A 20302-nucleotide genomic window follows, 5' to 3' on the forward strand; every position below is an offset into this window, starting at 1 on the left:
TCTAAATAAGTATCCTTGTAAAACCAATTCCTACATTAGATAAAGAGAAGGCTCTATAAATCCTGTTAGAGGGATAAACCCCTCTAAATCTCATTTCCTCCCCATGTCCGATACTACTATTGTGCATTGTCTAGTAAGATAATGCACACTCTGTCCAAAATTTTAAAAAATAGTTTTGAAAATAAAGCTTTACTTATTTATAACTGTAACATGTGTATCTACATTTACTGCGTGTTTTTGAAATGTTCATATACATTCAGATTCTCTTGTTACTCGGTTTTAACTCAAGGCTTAATTTAGCTGTTTCCTACTAATCTACATCATTGACTTCAACAGGAATATTCCACATTGCAAAACAAAGAGAACAAAACTAGACTCTGTGAGCACAATTGTGCCTTTAGTACAACCGCCTTCTTCAGCAGAGAGGGTACCCCAAAACCGTGCCTACATATAGCACCAAGCAATCTCCAGACTGTCTAGTTTCTGTATTAAAGAATTTCTCTCAGCCTCTTACAAAGGACTCAATTTTTCCTCCATCTCACATGGAGAACAAATGTACTCTACAAGTGGTCCCATGATTCAAATCAGGAGCAGACCAATATCTCAGTCCTGCCCCTGACAACAACAAATGTGCAGGCTCTTAGCTCCCACCGAGCAGTGCCCCGCTCTCTCCCAAGCCTCGTTTCTCACTGCCTGCTGTCAACTACAGGACTGAAACCTTCTTCTGCAAGCAGCCTCTCATTTCACGAAGACGGCTCAGAGACTCAGTTGCTACCTGACAGGAGGTGTAGTACAGCAACTGAAAGAGAGTGTATAATGAAAGAAAAGCATTCAGCACAGTCTTGAAGGTTTGCCATTTGCTTGAATACTAACTTGACTGAGATGCTCATTTGCCCTTAGCAAATGCACTTGACTACCATTTATTTTGACATCTTGTGCAGATAGGACTTCAGGGGCTTAGTTTCCTCAAATGTGTGTAAGTATGTTTTCCACTAACATCAACGGGAACACACGACGCACAAGTAGCAAACAGCTAGTAGCAGCAAATAAAGAGTTACACTGGTATATTTTGGAATACGATGATGCCATCAGAACTGTAGGGTTTGGTTTGCAGCTCAAGCATTCTCTCAGTGGACACTGAATGCAACATTAGGTTAAACAGGAAATTAAGTTTATCTGTACAGAGAAGGTTACCATAATTAGTAAGCAGAAATCAAATAGTCCCATTATAACATTTCTGTGGAATATAAATTTTGGGTTAGATACAAAATTCTCAAGAGTGGATTTGCTAGGCCATATGTATTCCTTCAAAGTTAAAGATAATAAAACCCAAACATTTCTTTGCATCTTAAAAATGACAGTAGGTACAGTAACAAGGAAAAAGCAGGAACAACATTCACTCCTGCCGTAAGACCATGGATGCCTGTGGAATTACACCTGGACTATATTTTATATAAAAGATACATCCTCTAATTCAAAAGCAAAGGCTACTGTCTAAAAGATTTTATACATATGACTTGAAACAATGTTCATGTGCAATACTGGTATGATGTACTTCTGTGGAAACCACTGATACTCTTACTATGCTAAGAAAGAAGAAAATACTAACAAAGACCAACATCAGCCTTGGGCGGTTAGTCTCCTTAGGCTCACTTTCCATTCAGTAAAGAAAGGCAGTTTCCTAAATTGGATAATCTGAGTACCTACAGTTAACTCTCACATTTAAGTCTGCTCTGGAGGAGTCTAATTCTTTTCAGATGCTAGAGAGGGAGGTCACAGAAGTTAAGAGCTAGCTGAAGTTACCTTTTGTAATTATTTCCTAAATTACATTTGTCAATTCTCATGACTCTCATGATGCAACAGCAACCTCTGATAATTTGCAAGATTCCCACTACAGAGAAACAAGAAAAAGAACATGGGGGGGTAAAAAGTAAGTATTACACTGCAGCCAATTTCTGAACTCCCATAGCAAAGAAATCTACATCTCACTGACTCAGAAATATCCTCTGGACTGATACTTTAAAAGGGATAAACTTTTCAAGAATAATTTCTCTGAATTTCTATATCAAATACTTCAGGTTTTTCACTTATCCCCACAATATTTTTTGTGAAAGCATTAATAGGTTCAAACATCTCAGGACCATTTAAGTTTGAATGTGGATGAATTTATATATTGCTAACTGCAATTATAGCTAAATTATTTAATAACCATAGCTTAATTAATTTTAATTAAAAATAAATAATGCATTCAATTGCATCATTAAACTAATTTCTCAAAATAATTGTTTCCTCTTTTGTTATTACCATAAAGAAAATTCAGATATATCACTGTGAGTTCTCCTCTGTTGTAATCAGCCAATTCTTCCAATTCAGTGCTAATTCTTCCTTTGATTTTTGACCCATCCTTACTTGAAGCAAAAATTTAAGTAACATTTGGTAACAACTTCAGAAATACCTAAATGATTTAGAACAGTCTTACTGAAATCAACGGGATTTAAGCGGAGTTACTTGAGGGCTTCTGAAAACTTGACTGCAAATAGCTAACAATTCATACCTATGGCTGAAAGTAAATTGTGGAAGCACACATCAGTTTCACAAACTCAAAGCATAAGAGAAAACCTGACTGAAAATCTGATCAGCAAAACTTTGTGCAATAGCTAATATGGCAAGGCTGACTTTATTCTTTCACTAAGACTAAATCCTTATTGGGTATCCTGATGTCCTGAAAGTATTTAGTATTTATACTTTACTCATTCAAAACTAAACCACATTTTCAGAATGTCAATAGCAGCCAAAAACCTAGACTTTCTGATAGACTGTTTACTCAAATAGAAATAGATGCAAATCTCTGTTGATACATTTACACCTTTTTAGAGTTTCCCTTACTCCTTATGGATATTTTTTGGAAGAAAATTTTTATGAAAACTGGATGCCTCTATGCTTCTATAAAGTACTTGGTGTTCTACAAGGCTAGGCCACTATTATCCAATTTTTCTTCTTTCCTTTTCGCATTTTTATTACACGTAAGTTGAGGAGTGTTAACTCAGTAAAATGCTAAGCTAAACACACATATGTGCATACAAAATTTAATTTTTGCTGTGTTAAAAAATATATGGGGAAATTATGAAAAAAGAGGAATTTCATTATGAGATAAAAATATGCAACTGGAAGGTTGTGAATAATCATGTGGGTACACATTTCTTCACTAAGGACCGGGAAAACTGTAAGATGCTAAAAAAATTAGCTAGCCCAGAAGATTAAATTGCCATGCCATCAAGCCTACCTTTCCCCTTATCTAAGATATGCAGATCTACTGATCCCACTGAGGAGGTCTGAGAAGAAGTGGTGAGATCTCCTTTTATGACCCATGAATATCAAAACCAAGTAAACTGAATTGGCCAGATAAGCTAAAACTGAGTGCAAATAACACCACCAAACATCAGCATTTTACTCCTCATCCTGTCTGCTCATATATGCAAAAAGATTCATACCGATACTGTTCCCACTGAAATTCTTTTAGACTGCTTATGCTAAAGACGTGGTTTTATTTTCTACTGTACCTTGTCATGTTGAAGCTAAACAAGCTTCTCTGCAACGTTCTATGGAATGAGAATCGCAGTGTGGCAAAAATAGCTACAGTTGCACTATGACTCCTACTGGCACACCATTAGTTTTCATGCCCCTGACCGTCAGAGTTAGGCTAGTGCAATTCTACCTTCTTGAAATCAAACAGGACATCATAGCAGACCGCAAACACTAAGCCACCACAGTATTTACTACTAATTAAAGTAATGCTCCCATTTTGTTCAGCACAGCAAGCTTACAGTACATGGGTGGTAAGTGGCTCTTCTCAGCATGTGTTGACTGCAAGACGCATTTTAAAAACAAATTTTAATTAAAATGAGTATTTCTCAGCTGCTGAAAGGGAAAGAAGGTAATAAGGAATGTAAAAGGTTCTAAACCATCTTCTAGCTTAATTTAAATGTCATTTAAAAATTAAAATGAACTTTACAACCACTTACATATACTAGAATTTGTGTACAATGCATACCTTCAGTTATACGGAATTCCAGATTTTGAAAGCAAGTAACTACCATCAGAAACATTGCTATAAAAGCAGATCAGTTTATAAAAGCAGATCAGTTTATCACATGTACCTTATTCATTTAGCAGATGCCTGCATTGTCAGGTATCTACGCATCCTTATGAAATTCTGACCATACTTCAGACTGCACTCAGACCCATTTTGTGGTGTATTTTTGGAAGGATGCTATCTCAGTACTGTTTTGCTGGAAAACAGGGAGTGACATTTTTCAGCAGACTCCCACCCTGTTGATTACTAAAGGGGCATATTTTGGAGCAGGAAGGGACCTGGAGCTTCTTATGGCATGGTTTTTCTCTTCTGATGAATAAACAAGTACAGCTGCCTCTGAGAGTGTGGATCTGCCTACGTCTCCATGACTAACAACGGAAGAAAACAGATCTCATAGATGAAGGCACTGACTGTATGACCCTGGACAAGTTGCTTGGGGCCAGATTCCGATCCAAGTTACACTGCTCTGGGTCACTGGCCTAATTGCTCCAATGCTCTTCATCTAATACAGTGTAACTGAGGGCAAAGCGTTGGCCTTAATCTTCTACTTCTTTTAATATTAACTATTAGAGAAATGAGTGGCTTCACGATTTGTGCTTTCACATGTCACTAAACAAAAGAGAGAGACAAACAAACACTTTCATTATAGTTTATTACTATGAACCTCATGCTCATACTTGTTTACCTCATTCTTACTTGGCTAGCAACAACTTGTGCCATTTATTGCAGCTGTGTCTTAATCAAAACCAAAAATGTGTTCTCTACTTCAAGTTACGTCATGTGAGTTCAAATCTAGCAAGGAGAGGCAGCCTTGTATTCACATGAGCTTTAATTTGACCTGCCAGCTTGTCTGAAAACTGCAACTGCCTTGATTGCACAAGGGTTTTCATTTAAGACCCACTTTTCTTTCAAGCAAAGGGAAGCCCAGAGAGAAAGGTAAAACTTGTCACTTTAAGGGCAACAGAGAGAACTCATGGCTGGGGAACACAATTTTACTAAGCATTTTTCTTCAGAAAGTAGGGTGCTTAGCATGAGTGGGCTTTTGTAACTCACTGGATACCCTGGCAGTCTGCAGCATGAATGAGCATTTCTTTACTTCAGCGCACTGGTAATTGCTGTGTGCTTTTCACACAGATCTCCTGTAAGGAATAGGATTTGGCTCTGTTTTACACCAGTTTGTGCTTTTTAACTGTGATTTGAAATGTATTACATATTCACAATAGTTCAGGAAATTCTACCCTGTAACTTGTACTATTTTTTTTAATTTAATTTTTATGCAGGTTTCACACTTTCTCTCAGGGCCTGACAAATAAAGGATATAGGGGTTTTGAGAGCCTTTTTTGGCAGGAGCTGGAGTTGTTCTCTTTTGTTTCATTTTTAGCTGGTTTCCTAGGGCAACCAAACATAGTCAAGGTCCTTGGATGTGGGTCTGCCACTGGTTGGCTGTTACTAACTTTTGAACCTCTGACAAGAGTAGAGAGCTCATAGATAACTTAGGTTGCTGCCAGTTTCATTAAGGTAAGCAAGCATGCAGAAATGACGCTACATACTCCCTATGAAGGGGAAGGCTACAATGAGTTCAAGCTTTTCACAGATACTAGAATATGCAAATGACTCAGCTACGAATACGTAGTGAAAAGAAATCTTTAAGCAGAGTTTTCGCCATGTTAGAATTTACCCCTCATTCAGGCTTGGTATAGCATGTCGACTGTGTGGGTTTATTAAAAGTCTTGACTCCAGCTCATCGTTTTCCTATCCTGATGGAATTTGTAACAGATCTCTCATGTAGATTCTCTAATGAAGATTGCCTAATGAAGAGGAGAACACTCAAACTGAAGCTTTGATGTAATTAAGTTAGAAGAAACCTATAACAATTCTGAACCATTGGAACGCCATGGTCCTCAATAATTCCAGAATTATTATTTTAAAAAAGCACAGCTCAACTGGATGCTTTAAATAGTTTCCGTTACAAATTCGTCTGCAGTCCTATCATTCAGGCTATCAAACAATCATTGGATCGTAACAAGTGATCAATCATGATCATGGTAAGACAAAACTGAATTATTACCTATAGAGGAACAGCTGCACAACCTACTACAAATTCACTAAGCCAACCAAGTCCCCTTGGGTATGTTACTTAAAAGGAATTCATATTCAGATTTGTGTTTCATCTTTTGGATTTACAGCATTTAAAAGCATCTTGGGTAATGCTTTCCAACTCACACTCCCTACTATATGAGCTAAATATAACAAGCACACGAAGATATACTGAAGAATTTAGTTTCACTGTATGGCTTCCATCTCGAGCACTGCACACTTGCATTAGGGCTGACAGCCTCATGAGACAGCCTAGGTGGTTTGCTGATGGTTTGCTCAAGGAAGCAACACAGAAACCAGCTGAGCTTTACAGAATATACAAAAATAGAAGAAGGAGAAACAGTATTTTATTTACTGGGACCTGATTCTGTCTTCCCTGCACTTGTACAGTTATGAGAAAGCACAGAGTACCAGACATGTTTCTACTACACAGGTCATGCTGGGGGCACCTGGCTACCTGATGTGTCATGAAACTTGAAATTAAACTCTCATACTCTAGAAAGGCTGCTATACTCAGATCCCTGTAAATCAAATATGATTTAAGAACTCCATGCTACCTAACAGAGTGACAAAGTGAAGTACAGAAACAACGTGTTCAATGGTTCAATGTACCAAAGCATGGTACAAAGCAGTTCACAGACAGAGGAAACAAAGAAATGTACCTGGAGTTTCAAGTGCCTCCATCTAGGGGGGAAGAGAAAGTAACCTCTACACATGGGCAGAGGTGAGACAATCCCAATAAACTGCATGTGAAGTCTTACTGCTCAAATCTGTCCTTTCACGAAGGGTAAGGTGGTAGCTGTGTCATCAGAACAGGTAACACTGGCTAAAATTCCAGTATGTTCCTCACAAGAGGGACAGAACTTCTCTGTGATGTAACGGATTCAGTGAGCAGATAGGCTTGGGGACTTTCAGTTCCTGTGATTAGAGATATGCCTTGAAACTACATGGAAAGTGTAAAGGCTAGAAATTCGTCAGAAACTTTAGCGGTCTGAAAGCCACATGTTTACTACTGAGCATTTATATTAAATTGCCAGCATAAATTCCATCATAAAAGTGTAAGTGCGTAATATTTACTTTATGTCATCAGATGCACCTTAGTAGCATTAAAATATAATCTGCTGCACACTCTGTTCTTAATTTTATCCCTTAGTTTGTATAAACTCATTTATAATTTTCCTTTACATAATTTGGATTAAAAGGACCAACGACACAGTATGAATCACTCCACTGATACTTGTATACTAGTACTTATGGCTGGCCAAGATTGAAAGAGCCTTTTAACATTTTTATCCTGCTGATTTTGAAGTCCGTATGTCTTCAACTATGAGTACACATAGAAATGAACTGCAAAAAACCCCGGAATAACCTTTTAAAAATGTTATTTCTAGCCCAAAACTAAAGATAGATGAAAACCAGACAAACTGCAACTTAAAGAGAGAAATTCCAAATTAGATGCCTATCTGTATGAAATAAGATAGAATACACACAACAAAAGTTAGGAAAATACAGTAGTTGTAATATCTTAATCATGCCATGGTACAAGTGCAAATTTGTTTTTACACGAAGTCTTATTGAAGCCAATGGAACAGCTCAGGGAATAAATTTATGGGATGCTTCTGACAATTGTAAACTGCAGAATTCTCGTAACGAGAGTGCATTGATATACAAAGCTTAACACGGGAATTCCTCAAACTATGCTTCTCCTAGAGCTGCCAGCTGTGTCTGACTTAACAGTATTGGAGAAATAAACTCCAGATGCCACTCCATACTTGGAATTAAGAAAGAGTGCAACTTTGGTAATACTTTCTGTCATTCTGCGGGAATGAAAGAGTAACACCAAACTAGTTTTAAGGTTTCCCCTTTTTGGCTAGAACTGTCAAGGCTCAGAGAAACCGTTGTTAGGCTATAAAAACAGTATAGCTAATCATTGTTTTTGAAAACATTCATGCAAAACAGCTTGTTCATTCAAGCATAAATAAAACAAGAACACTCTGTGAAAACAATAAAATAAAATTGATTAATGATTCAACTACAAACACCACCATGAAAATTGATCCCAGTACAAACACTACAACAAATTCTAACCAAACCTTCTGTGCTGAAGCAAACATTTTCAAGGTCAAATAAAGGATGCTCCACTGTATAACAAAACCTAGTGTGGAAACCACAGGAAGTGATTCTGGAGCAGAGCTTTCTTTAGTTCCAACATCATAAACATTGTATTTGTTCGTACTTTCCTATAGCAGTGACATATTTTATACATATATCATGTATTGGCAATGTTAGTACTATTTTTTCAGCCATGTTTATAAATTTTTGAAGAAAGTATTCTGCAAATAAAATGCTTAAAACTTCTATCGAAAGAGAAAAGAAAACATAGTGGATGATTCTGGGCTATGTTCAGCCAGAATTAAATATAGCCTTCCAGGTCACATAAAGCACAAAAGGCCATGCATGCTGGCAGCACAGCAGACATACCTACTGTACCAAGTGGACTAAGAAAAACAAACCCAAACTGTAAGGACTTTTGAAGATTACCTCCTCAGTCATGGTTAATGATGCTGGCACTACTTCAGCAGCACAAAGGGAATTGAAAACTACCTTATTCAGAAAAGCTGGAGCCTCCAAACCTGTTATATAGAGGCTATGAATAATAAAAGGTGGAGGAAATTACAAAGATTGGGTAGAGGAGGAGATCTTCCTAGATTTTGGAAGAAAAAAAATGGAAAATTAAAGAGGCAGAGAAGTCCCAGAAGGAAAACCCAAGGTCAGGAAGATAAGCTTCAGCAAGCCTTTGGAGACAATTGAACACAACGATGCCTGGCTGGAACCCATTCAAAAATGAATGACAAAATACTAGAGAACTCTAAATAAGAATGTGATTCAGTTTCTCCTCCCCCCACCCTACATGACAAAAGCAATATTCTGCTTGTTCTAGAAGCTACGGCTCTGGGACCAGTGATCTCACTGGAAAGCTTCTGTAAAAGCTGAAGTGGCCTGTAGGGCAGGCTCTGATCTAGATTATACAGGCATAACTGCAGGGTAAATAGCGAATTTGGAGAAGCAAGCTCAGAACACAGCTTACCAGAGGTGGTAGAGCCATCAGATTAGTAGGCTGAGAAGAAAATTGCTACATCTGGTTTAAGATGGAAGATGAAACAGATGAAGAGGATACTAATGGCTTAACTCTTACTCAGGAAAAACAGGTTTTGTCTTTGAGATTTGCAGAAGATATATGAAATTTGAAGTGAGGGATTGGCTTGGCATTCCTCCTTCTTAGATGCTGGAGGGAGTAGAATGTCTCTTCCCTAAATGATTCCTCCTGCCATTGTACTTATTAAGAACTACTGATCTGCAGGGCTGAACATTGGCTAGCAGAGATGAGATTGATGCATGGCAAAAGAGCTAAGGATTTCAGGTGTCTACCACGCTACCATAGAGCCTGTGGCTAGTTTCAGACTAAATAAGCATCTTTATGAATGATCTGGAAAGAGGGATCACATTTCTGTATTGCAGACAACATTAAAATAGAAGGAGCTGCAAGCACAAGATGGCTTAGAAACATAGGCAGAAAATGATAAAATGGATTCTATTACTGAATAAATAAAAGAATGTGTCTGAGAACTATAATCTGAAACAAACACAAAGAAGGGACACACATGGGAGACAGTAATGTTTAAAAAGCCTTAATTATAACAATGAGTAGAAATTAACTACAAAGCCCACATTATATATTTGAGTTTCAACCTAGCAATATCGGCATATAGCACTAGGAGAGAACAGTGCTTCTGAATGTGAATCTGGCATAATTACACATCAAGCATTTCAGTTGCTTTATAAAGGATCTAGAAGAGTTTCAGTGAAGAATAATTGAATCAATAGAGGCACAAACAGAACACCAGGCAAGATTTAAATAGCTAATAATATATAACTTGGTCACTCCAGTTAAAATAGTTAATAACTACACAGATTTGAGTGGCATAAAGCTCTAAAAGGAGATGAGGAGGGAGGAAGGAAGGAAAATAACTCTAAAAATGAAAGAATGTAAAGGAAGAATGGGTATGACTACATTTCTTGACACAGGGACGTTGAATGAGTTTCTAGCAAAGCCTCACTAGTTATTACTGGCATCATTGCTTACGATGTAAAACAAGACAAGATAAAATACTTGCAATGGTGAGCTGAAATGAAAGACATAAGCAAATCATTAGTTTTCTTCTCTTCCACAATTCTGAAGATCATTTATGAAGACTTCAAAATAGTTGCTTGGTTCCATTTAGTATTTTTCTGTGTCCTAACAGTAAGGAATATTACAGGTGAAAATCTTAGTCTCTGGCAAAAATGTAAACCTAAAACCATAATAAGTATTTTTCTTTGCAACAAGAGAGCTTTTGAAGCTATGTGCTATATTTTAGCTCCTACCTGAAGCAGCATTACTGCTTGCCACAAAAAAAATTCGCTATTTTTAAATTCAGCCAGGTTAGATGAAATTTTACAGAAGAAATACATTTCTCAGTTGGCCATTCCATCATTCAAACCCTAGAAAAATGATGCAGTTTGCATTTTGAAGAGAGCAAATTTAAACCTCCAATTTGCATTTGGGGAAAGGAATAAAAACAACAATAAACATGCCTCTGAACTTTGTGTCCTATCAAAGTATCACAATTACAAGCACCTCTCTATTACGCTGGGTAAGAAAATATGAATTGTTTATTCCTGTGCTCAAAATTCTTATAGTTTAAAAAAACCCAAACAACTATGCAAGTCCAACCATTCAGAACACTAAGAATTACTGTGAAATTTGGATATCTCAGTTGTCCTTCATGTGGGAGTCTACCTAGAAATTCAATTTTTCCCCGCCTCTGAGACTTACAGGATAACATTTCAGAAATAGCAGTGATATTGCTTCATAATGCCAAAAAAGGGATTTGAAGAATGCATCCAGAGACTGGATGATGCCAATTCATCCCTTCTGTTTGAAAGGCAAATGTGTACATGATATGGCCATGAAAACTCCCATTTACAAACCCTAGAAATATCTTTCAGAATGCTCCAATAAATCCAGCATAATAACAAACTTCTGAAATAAACAAGAAAACATGAGACATGCTCAAATAACATGGAAAGCCAAAGATGCAAGTTGTTTACATAAGACAGAAATGACATCTTAGCTTGTATAATGTAATGCTTTTATACAAGCTTGTTAGACTAAACAGTTTTGATGGTGTCAAGTGTTTGGAAGGTGATGAAATTGATTTATGCAACTGAAACTGGCCAAGACACCAATTCTCATTCTGATCCTGATACCCAAATACTATCTTCAAATATATGAAGCGAACACAAAAAAAAACCCTTGAAAAGCACTTTAGTGAGATTGCATTGTTTAAGCCATCAATAGTTAGAAAACATCAGAATGAAGCATACTTGAATAACCTTAAATTGGTCCCTTTGTTTGTTCAGATTATGATATAGTCTTTAACTGCATGATTATATACTATGTTTTTCCACATAAATTCTGACTCATTCAGCATACATAATGAATAGTGCGTACATAATGAACTATTTTTCTTGTAACAGCTATTCACTATTGTTTAGTGTGTAGTCCCAGGACTTATTTGTTACACATTATTCATATTCTGCTCTGAAGACAAAATTATGAATTTCATCATGGGTTTTTACATGCACCTCAGGGTTTTCCAGGCTACTACAGTGCCTGGCTGCTTAACAAACGTTCATTAGTTTATTTTGAAAACACCTCTGTGAGGGAGGCAATAATATGCTTCCATTTTACACGTGGAACACTGAGGCACAGAGAAGTTAAAAGATGTTCACTAACTTTCAGTGCTATTTAAGGTGGTTAACATCTCTCTTCTCAAAGCATTTAGCACTGTGCTTTGTATGTTCAAAGTCCTACTCTCACTGAAGTCAGCTGCAGCTGTTGACTCTCACTACCCCTGAAGTCCTGACAGCATGGTACCAGGATAAGCACCCAGAAAAGGAGAAACACGACAAGTAACAAACCCCTTTGAAAAGTAGGTAGCTCTTGCTCAGTTTCATGCAGAAAGTCTGGAAGAGACTCCAGGTTAGAACTAAATTTCTCTTTCCGTTCTTTCTTCCCCCACCTTGTTTACAACATGCCATTCAACATCCCCAGTATTCACTGCACAACATTAAACATCCCAACACCATGCCGGTTCTGCACAGAGGACAGAACTTTCACCATTTCCTAGCTTTGAGTAACTTTTGGTAACTTTAATAACCTATTATATGTCTGCAATTTTTTAGGTTTTACAAAATGGCAACTAAAAAAAAGATTAAAAATCTACTTGTGGCTTCATATCAATTTTCATATGGGTAACTTGCAGTGCTGAAACATTTAGGTGCACAGCAACAGGCACAGACGCTACCATTTGAGCTAATGGGCCAACCATCAGCCGTACCAGACTGCCATCCTTCACACAGATAAGCACTGAAAACAGATGTCGTGCTTTGCCAGTGGATTTTAGACCTGTTTTCTGGTAAACAAACAAGGAGAATTTGGTATCCTAGGGTTGTGTGTGGCTTTGGAAGATAGCATGTGCTGATACACACTGACCTATCTCTGGCTATCACACCAAAACATGGCCACTATCTGCCCTGTTCCTTGAACTTGTTCCTGTCCCACCCCTTCTTCTACTCCCCAGTCACACTTCAAAAGTCCTATTCTTCATTCCTAAGAAGCCCTTTCAGTCCCAGTCTCTTTGCTCAGCAAGTCGCAGTTCCATTCCTTTACTCCTAACCTCTGTGGTCCAAACTGCCCAGTTCCCCCCTCCACGAACTTTCTGTCCGTTCTTTGCAGGCAGGTCTCCTGGTTTACTCTTCACAGGTTTCCAATTCTCATTCCATCCTCATTCATCCAATTAATCTAATCTGGGTGAATGCCCCCTCATCTTTTTTCCGTTTTATTTCCCTGAGTACTCTGCCCAAACTTGGATTTCCTCCCTTGTTCCTTCATCTTCTTTTCCTATTCTCCTATTCAGGGTCATTTTGCCCACTTCTGCCTTCCCATTTAATCTAATCCTCACAAACATCCCCAGCTTCTAAGTCTTTCCTGTTCTTCCACCCTTGACCAGCCACTGCCTCAGTCTCTATTAGCACCAAGCCCATGTGCCTTCTGGGCCAGTTTTCTTGCCCCTCTCCCCAGTCCATGCCTCCCAAGTTCCAACATTCTCGTTGAAGGTTTGCTGCTCTGCTTTTCTCCTTTCTGCGTTCTGATCGGTGTCTTCCGCTTTCCAGCTGTCTATGTCAACTGTAAGAGCACAGAAAGCAGACGACAGCATCACTGCTCTCACTCTGCAGGACCCTGGCAGCCAAAGTGCTGTATCTGTAGGGGGAGCACTGCACAACCACAATGTGGAGCTTCAGGAAATTCAGCTGCTAAAATCTAAGACTGTTCTACCAAGTCTGTGAAAAGCATAGTTTTTTCAAAAGCTTATGATTTTCTGAGGTTAGATATATTTTCATAGAATTGGCCTGCTCATGACGCAAAGGGCGTCCATCTGCTAAAGGTTTGATCCCTAGGTAGGGCAAATACAAATTTTATAAAAAGGTCACCAGAATTTTCAGCACAGATTAAACATTCTTTCCTGACCTAAGTTTACAGATATATGGCTGCAATGTTCAAATACTGCAAAGGAAAATAACAAATAATACACTTTTTCCTATACACAAAGTGAGTCCAGCAGAATTCTAAGAAACTGCACGTTGGACTGTGCGATAGGCTAATACTAAGCTGTGCTAGTAGACCCACCTACGATAATAAGAAAAAATAATGCAAGATGCACTTGTAAATAACAGAGAATGCTGAAAATAAGAGCTGATAATTGGCTTTATAATGTTGCATTCACTTTAAGCCAAATCTTACCATGTGTTTTTATTTAAAAAAAAAAAATCTCCAAAATGCATACATTTGGTTTCTTTTATTTGACATTTGTAACTTTTCTAAATGGTCTTAATTCATTAAGAGAGATGACCATGCTTGCAAAAAAACCACTGAAAAAAACAGAAAAAAAATCTAAAAATATATGAATTTTTGTGATATTATTAATTGCTCACTCCAATTCCCGGATTTCTGGCTTCTGCATATACCCCCCCCTTAGGAGGTACAACCCAGTTTTCTGAACACAAAATGTTTCAATATTAATTCCCTCATCTTAGAAAACAAGAAAAATATTCTGTTATCTGCATAAATATTCCATTATTGATTATATTTATTCTGCAGCACTGCCTGCAATTCCAAACTAAATGTGCTGCAGAATTTATCATAGTTGGATATGTAATGTTACCATTTCATCAGTTGCCTTTACAGTTACTACAGCTTAGAGATCAAGGACATTTTCAAAATATGAAAATCTAGCATATTTTTAATTCACTACGGGTAATATATTGATATTTATCACAAAACTTTAATTAACCTCAATGATGCCAACATATCACCTTAAGAACTACATCTTTTGCAACAAAGACACCCTAAAATAAATGTTAAGTATTTATAATATAAATGCACTAACTAAAATGTACACAGTTAGGGATCTAAATGTCTTGCACATACATTTGCACGCTTACCTAGAAAGATTAATGCCCTAACCTTTGCTTGCTTGTTTTTATGTTCCCATTAAAACAAGCTTTTTGATACATAAGTGCCACCTGTAGGAAATATTGAAGTATGCTCAAGTGCAGTCTTGTGCCAAATTAGGCACTGAGTTACATATTTTACATGCCCAATATAGGTGCCTCCTTCAGAAATTCAACCGTGTATTGCGGGAAGCAAGAACCCTGAATGATAGTGGCTTACTTGATGAAGATTAATTTGTAAAGCCAGATCTACAGGAAAGTTGTTGTTTTCCAGTGAAGCCTATTCAAAAGGGAATTAAATTAAAATTTTTCCATTTGTTTGTCTGTATGACACTGTTCCATAGAAATCAAGCAGTCTCAACAGTATGTTGAGCCAAATAGAGTCTGTAATGAGTACTTCACTACAATTACCTGGGGTAGACAAATATGAAGGATTGCATAATTTACCTATTTTCATTTCTCTCTAGTATTAATAAAAAGAAACATACATGAAAAAGTGTTTTAACAAAGGAACAGTCTAGCCTCCACTACTATAAATATCGTTCAGTTTCTCTAGGCAGTGAGCTAGGCATGAGTGGATGGAAGTGCATATTATATCTTAATTCAAACATAAAAAAAATCAAAGAATTTCCAATGCAGCTATAAAAATAATTACTGAAAAGACTTTTCAATGCCTTGTCAATTTCTTGAATATTTCAAGAAAAATGAAGAGCTTACAAAAATCCAGCATTTAAAATATTAAGTCTGCCTAGGTCAAAAAAGTGAAGTATTTCATCATAACTAATTTGTAAAAAAATAACTGAGAAAGCTGGACTGCCTCTTTCTATAACCATCACCTATAACAGTTATGCTCCAAAAATACACTCACAACAAGGAAGTAGTTTCATTAATTCAACTGTACCGTTCACTGACCCAGTATCTCCATGCGTTGGTATCTTTACCAGGTAACGTATATTTCACACCCAAAGCACACTTTGCATCAAAAAATGACAAGTTATTTTTGATAATTCAATGTCAAATGAGAAGATGAGAATAATCTCGTATATGAACACAAATTACATGCCAAAATATTTTCTACAAGAAAATATTTCTTCATTGTTTGCCTATCAGTTTCTCTGTTCAGTTTTGTCAGTCATAGTTGTGCATAAACGATAGTACTCTCTTCTACCATAGTCAGCTTTCAGTGTTGCTTTAAGCACGTAAATTTGTTTTGGCTGTCCCTCATCGCCTTACGTTTATCTGGTTGCTTCGATCCAGATGATCTTTAATATCCGCACCATGCAACTCTAAAACCAAACTTCATCTCTTCGACGGTCTAGCTGTGCCTTCCAGGGCAAGGGCTACCGCTGCCTCCAGGGCACTGCGGTCTCCCTCGGCTGTGCGGCCGCCCGGCACGGCTCACCCCGCGTCCGCCGCGGTGCTGTCCGCGGTGCTGAACCGCCGGCCGCGCCGCCTCCCGCTCCGTCACCCCCCGACCCCACATTGCGAGCCCCACGGTCGGTCCACTCCCCGCCTTATCGCCCGCACAAGCGGCCGGCAACAAGTTTCGCCGCTAGCCCACGCCAGCCAGCAGATTCGTCTGTGTATTTTAAGCTCAGGAACTGCCCTACAATACAAGGGAGTTTGGAGATCACAGATAACAAAAAAACCCACCGGGGCCACTACCCCGCCTCTAGATCCGGACTCTGCAGCGCCTGCTCTAGTTCTTCGTATTGCCTCTCCCAGAATAAACCCCGGCGTCCATTCCTAGCAGGGGCAGGGTTGTGCAGCAGGCTCGCCCAGGGGTAAACGCACTGCAACGCAAGGGACGGCTTAGGGAGCGGCGGGTTTCCCTCCCTTCCCTCCAGTAAGGTGCAACCTTCTCTTTTTTCTTTTGTTCTCAGTGGCAGGAGGGTGGCGGCGGCGGCGGCGGGAGGGGTGGGGAACACTTGCACCTACAAATACATGGGGGATAACAAAGGACCATACGCCGCGGGGATTAATTTGCATTAGCGTCCATGAGGGCAGCAGCATCTTGCGTCTGCAGGGATTAGCCGTGTCGAGCCCGGACTTACCGTCCCTATCGCAGAGCTGAATCGCCTCCAGGCTCAGGTTCTTGATCACCTCCTCGCAGGGGCTGGTGGGGCTGCTCATGGTGTGCGCCAGGCGCGGAGCCTCCATCGCGCCCCTCGCCGCTCCCTGCTATCGCGCCGCCGGGGGCTGGGGCTGGGGCTGGCCGGCTCCGCGGCGGGCGGGCGGGCGGTGCAGAGCCGCGCGGCAGCGCTTCCCGGCGCCGCCCGGCTCGGCTGGGCTCGGCGGAGGCGGGCGGGGAGCGGATTTGTCACTGCAGTGAGGCGGGGTGGGGGCAGCAGAGAGGCGCGCGCTGATCGCACCCCAGGCTCCGCGTTTAAAGGGGCCGCCGCCGCCTCAAAGCGGCGGCTCGGCCCGCTCCCCTCCCCCACCCCCCTTATGTAACGGCGCCGGGGAGCGGCGCCGCGGCCCGCCGAGCTCCCCCGGCCCCGCCAGCCGCCTGCCCGGTCCTTTCCCCGGCCCCGCCAGCCGCGTCGCCCGCCCTTTCCCCGCCGCCGCGCTGCCCCTCACAGCCCTCAAGCCCCGCGGGCACGCGCCGGCCCCTTCCCGCGGCGGCCGTTGGCAACGGCCGGCGGGAGGCGCCCCAGAGGGCGCGCGGCGGGCAGGCCCCTCGGCCGGGCCCGGGCGTCTCCCGAGGCACAGCCCTGCCGCACGGCCGCGGCCTGCACGGGGCGCTCCGCACCCGGGGGGTCACAGCCCGCCGGTTTAGGCGCCGCTGGGTACCGAACCTGCGAACAGCCGCGCTGGGCGTCACCCGGCCGACCCGGCACAGGTACCCGCACCTGTCCTGCTGGGCGCCGTCCTGCGGTTTGTTTCGAGGTTACTGCGTAACCCAAGGAGAGTCAACGCAAAACCCAGCAACCCACGGGTATCGATTTCCCTTCCCTAAGCACACAGTACGCCACAGCCGCTGCACGTAAATCACACTAAACTGCGAGGGCTGCCTGCATTCGCTTTGATCCTTCAGTTATGCAAGAATTTGAAGAAAGAAATATTATCCGTTGTTAAATTGATAAAACAAGAAAAGCTGGCAGAAGGTTACAGATAGCAGGACAGGTACAGGAACGAGTCGTTTCTGGCTATCTGCCCCTGCACACTTCCCTCCTGCTCTTTTTGTGGGAAGGAGAAATAACGTGCAGTGTACCGGTGCTATTTCTACCAAGCTTTTGTGAAAAGTAAGATTTTTATTTTATTTTTTTTTTTATCTGAGAGAAAAAATTCCATCTCAGTTAACAGTTTCAGGAACAAAAACAAGGCCAGAAAAGGATAAAGTTTAAATAAAGAGCAATAGGAGAATAAATTAAAAGTTGTGCAGCACTGCACCACCTGTGGGTGCGACAGCTCTGCTCCCTCCTCACCACAGGTCCGTGGTGAGGGCGGACGAGGGAGCAGCCTCGGGGGCTGCGGGAGTGCAGCACTTTCTCCATCTTTACAGATGGACTTTGGGCTCAAGCTCGTCATGCTCAGATGGGATCACCAGTCTGCAGATCAAGTGGTTTCAGCCCATTTCCTACCGCACATCACAATAAGCATTGCTGGCACCGCTTTGTTCTTTCACTGAACCGAAATTGGCAATATTGGCCATCCATTTTGAGACACCAGGGCCGGCTGCTTTGAGAAACACCAGTTCATTGCACACTGGCCCCTGACAAAGCTTGAGGCAGTGACGGATCTTGGTCAGCACTGCATGCCAGCAAGCGCGGAGTACTCCTAAAGCTCCCATTTCACATTTTGGAGTCCCAAGAGCCACCCAGTCTCCTACCATGTCCTTGTTGATCTGGTGTGGTAGCAATCTCCACACACAGCCAGATGTTTGTCACTCAGGGGTGGCTGCCCACTGGATTTTGGGATTATTCTATTTTTTATTACGGTTTCTAGGGACACCAGTCTGAGGAAATGAGCTCTGGCGTTACCTTTCACAAATCCACTGCCAAGTGCTGCTGCCTGGGAGAAAGGAAAAGGTTTTAGAAGCCCTGACTCCTACAGCACCTTCGAAGATCTGTAGTGCAGCATGGGAGAAAGTGCAACGCTGAGCACCCTTCCTGCACCGTCTCCTCTTCGCCCCCTCCTTTCCCTGCTTGTCTTCTATTTTTTCCTCCTCTTTGTCTCTCTGCTGTTTTTTCACCACGAAAGGAAATGTGTGTAGAGGGGTCAGGCAGAGGAGAAATGGAATGAGTGGGAAGGAAGCCTGAAGTAAGAGAAAATGAAAAAGGAAGCAACAACAAACAGGGAGGGAGAGTGTGAGTCAATGGGGAGGTGGGAAGGGAGAGGAATATATGAATGAATGCACAGACAGAATGAGGACAAATGTAGAATCTGAGAGGGAAGAAATGAAAGTGGGTGAGACTGCATTCATCAGGTTTTAATTTTGGCTCTGACAAGCATTCATTTCTTTCATAGAAGCAAAACCTTTCTCCTCAATATTGCAACTGTTCTTAGCACACAGTCATCTCCTACGTAAGGCTGGAAAATTTCTTTCTCTGAAGACTGCGTATTTAGTCTCTCAGCCTTATGTTCCACATTCATTCCTTACCACAACATGGCAGACGCTTTAGCAGCTCACACAATCTTGTTACTTCTTTGCTACAACATTAAATAAAGTCCATTTGAGGCAGACCCTGTTCTTGAATACTGAGAGAATTCCCATTTTATTCTCTCTGCCTCTATTTTATACACCTTTCTCTCCTCTGCTTTTTATTCTATGCAACTGAAACCAGGTTTTTAAGAATGGATGGATTTTGCATAGCTTTTTGAAAGCAGACAGCTTTGGGGGTGGTTCGCCTTCCTTCAAGGCCTCTCATTTCTCAGCTGCCTTTTAGCAATAACCCCTGGCTGAGCTATACCTATTTATCTCCTCACACCATTACACTTTTTTTGGAAGAAAAGACTGGTTAGTCTACAAATACTGGCAGACTCCAGTGGAAGAGTAGAGCAGAGAAACCTTTTTCAACAGCTCTGCTTTTCTGAAGCATGAAACAAGCTGGACCTGCCTGAGACGGCATTTTGCATAGTCACACTTCAGGCTTCATGCTTCCTTCAGCCAATCGCTACTCCCATTACCTGGGCTAGGTCTCAACATTTTTTAAAGCTCAAATTACTCCCAGGTGTGATTCCATCGTGCAATCATTCTGCAGTAAATTTAGTCCTAGGTATTTCAGTCTCAAAGAACACAATACTCTCTTGGTGTTTTTCTTACTGAAGGAACTGTACTCTGCTTGTCTTAACAAGGCATAGCATTGTCTGAAGCAAAAGTTATGTTCGTGCTAAACATAACAGAGTCTCAGCGTATAATCAGAAAGTTTATTTTGTGACGGATTATCCCTGACAGTGTTTAGCAAAAATGTCACGTATCACAAATATGGGTCAACATTATGTAATGGGAAGTCTGCCAATGGCAGCACAACATTAGAGACAACAGAACTGCAA

The 20302-nt window shown here is 40.8% G+C and overlaps 1 protein-coding gene across 5 annotated transcripts in view; it reads right to left on the minus strand.

The window, feature by feature from the left end:
* The window catches only part of PHYHIPL (phytanoyl-CoA 2-hydroxylase interacting protein like), a 60767-nt gene that overhangs the window by 21092 nt on the left and 19373 nt on the right, over positions 1-20302 (minus strand). Inside the window, exon 1 of one of the 5 annotated variants that reach the window (XM_075154282.1) lies at positions 16861-17131. The exons of 2 other annotated variants lie outside the window; for them this stretch is intronic. In XM_075154282.1, coding sequence (XP_075010383.1) covers positions 16861-16966 — 106 coding nt within the window. In that variant the 5' untranslated portion in view covers positions 16967-17131. Of the gene's footprint in view, positions 1-16039; positions 16246-16459; positions 16672-16860; positions 17132-20302 lie in introns of those variants that run through there. 2 more of the 5 variants (XM_075154285.1, XM_075154286.1) reach the window with 2 other exon arrangements.

The sequence above is a fragment of the Calonectris borealis genome, chromosome 7 (assembly GCF_964195595.1).
Source record: "Calonectris borealis chromosome 7, bCalBor7.hap1.2, whole genome shotgun sequence".
Classification (NCBI taxonomy): domain Eukaryota; kingdom Metazoa; phylum Chordata; class Aves; order Procellariiformes; family Procellariidae; genus Calonectris; species Calonectris borealis.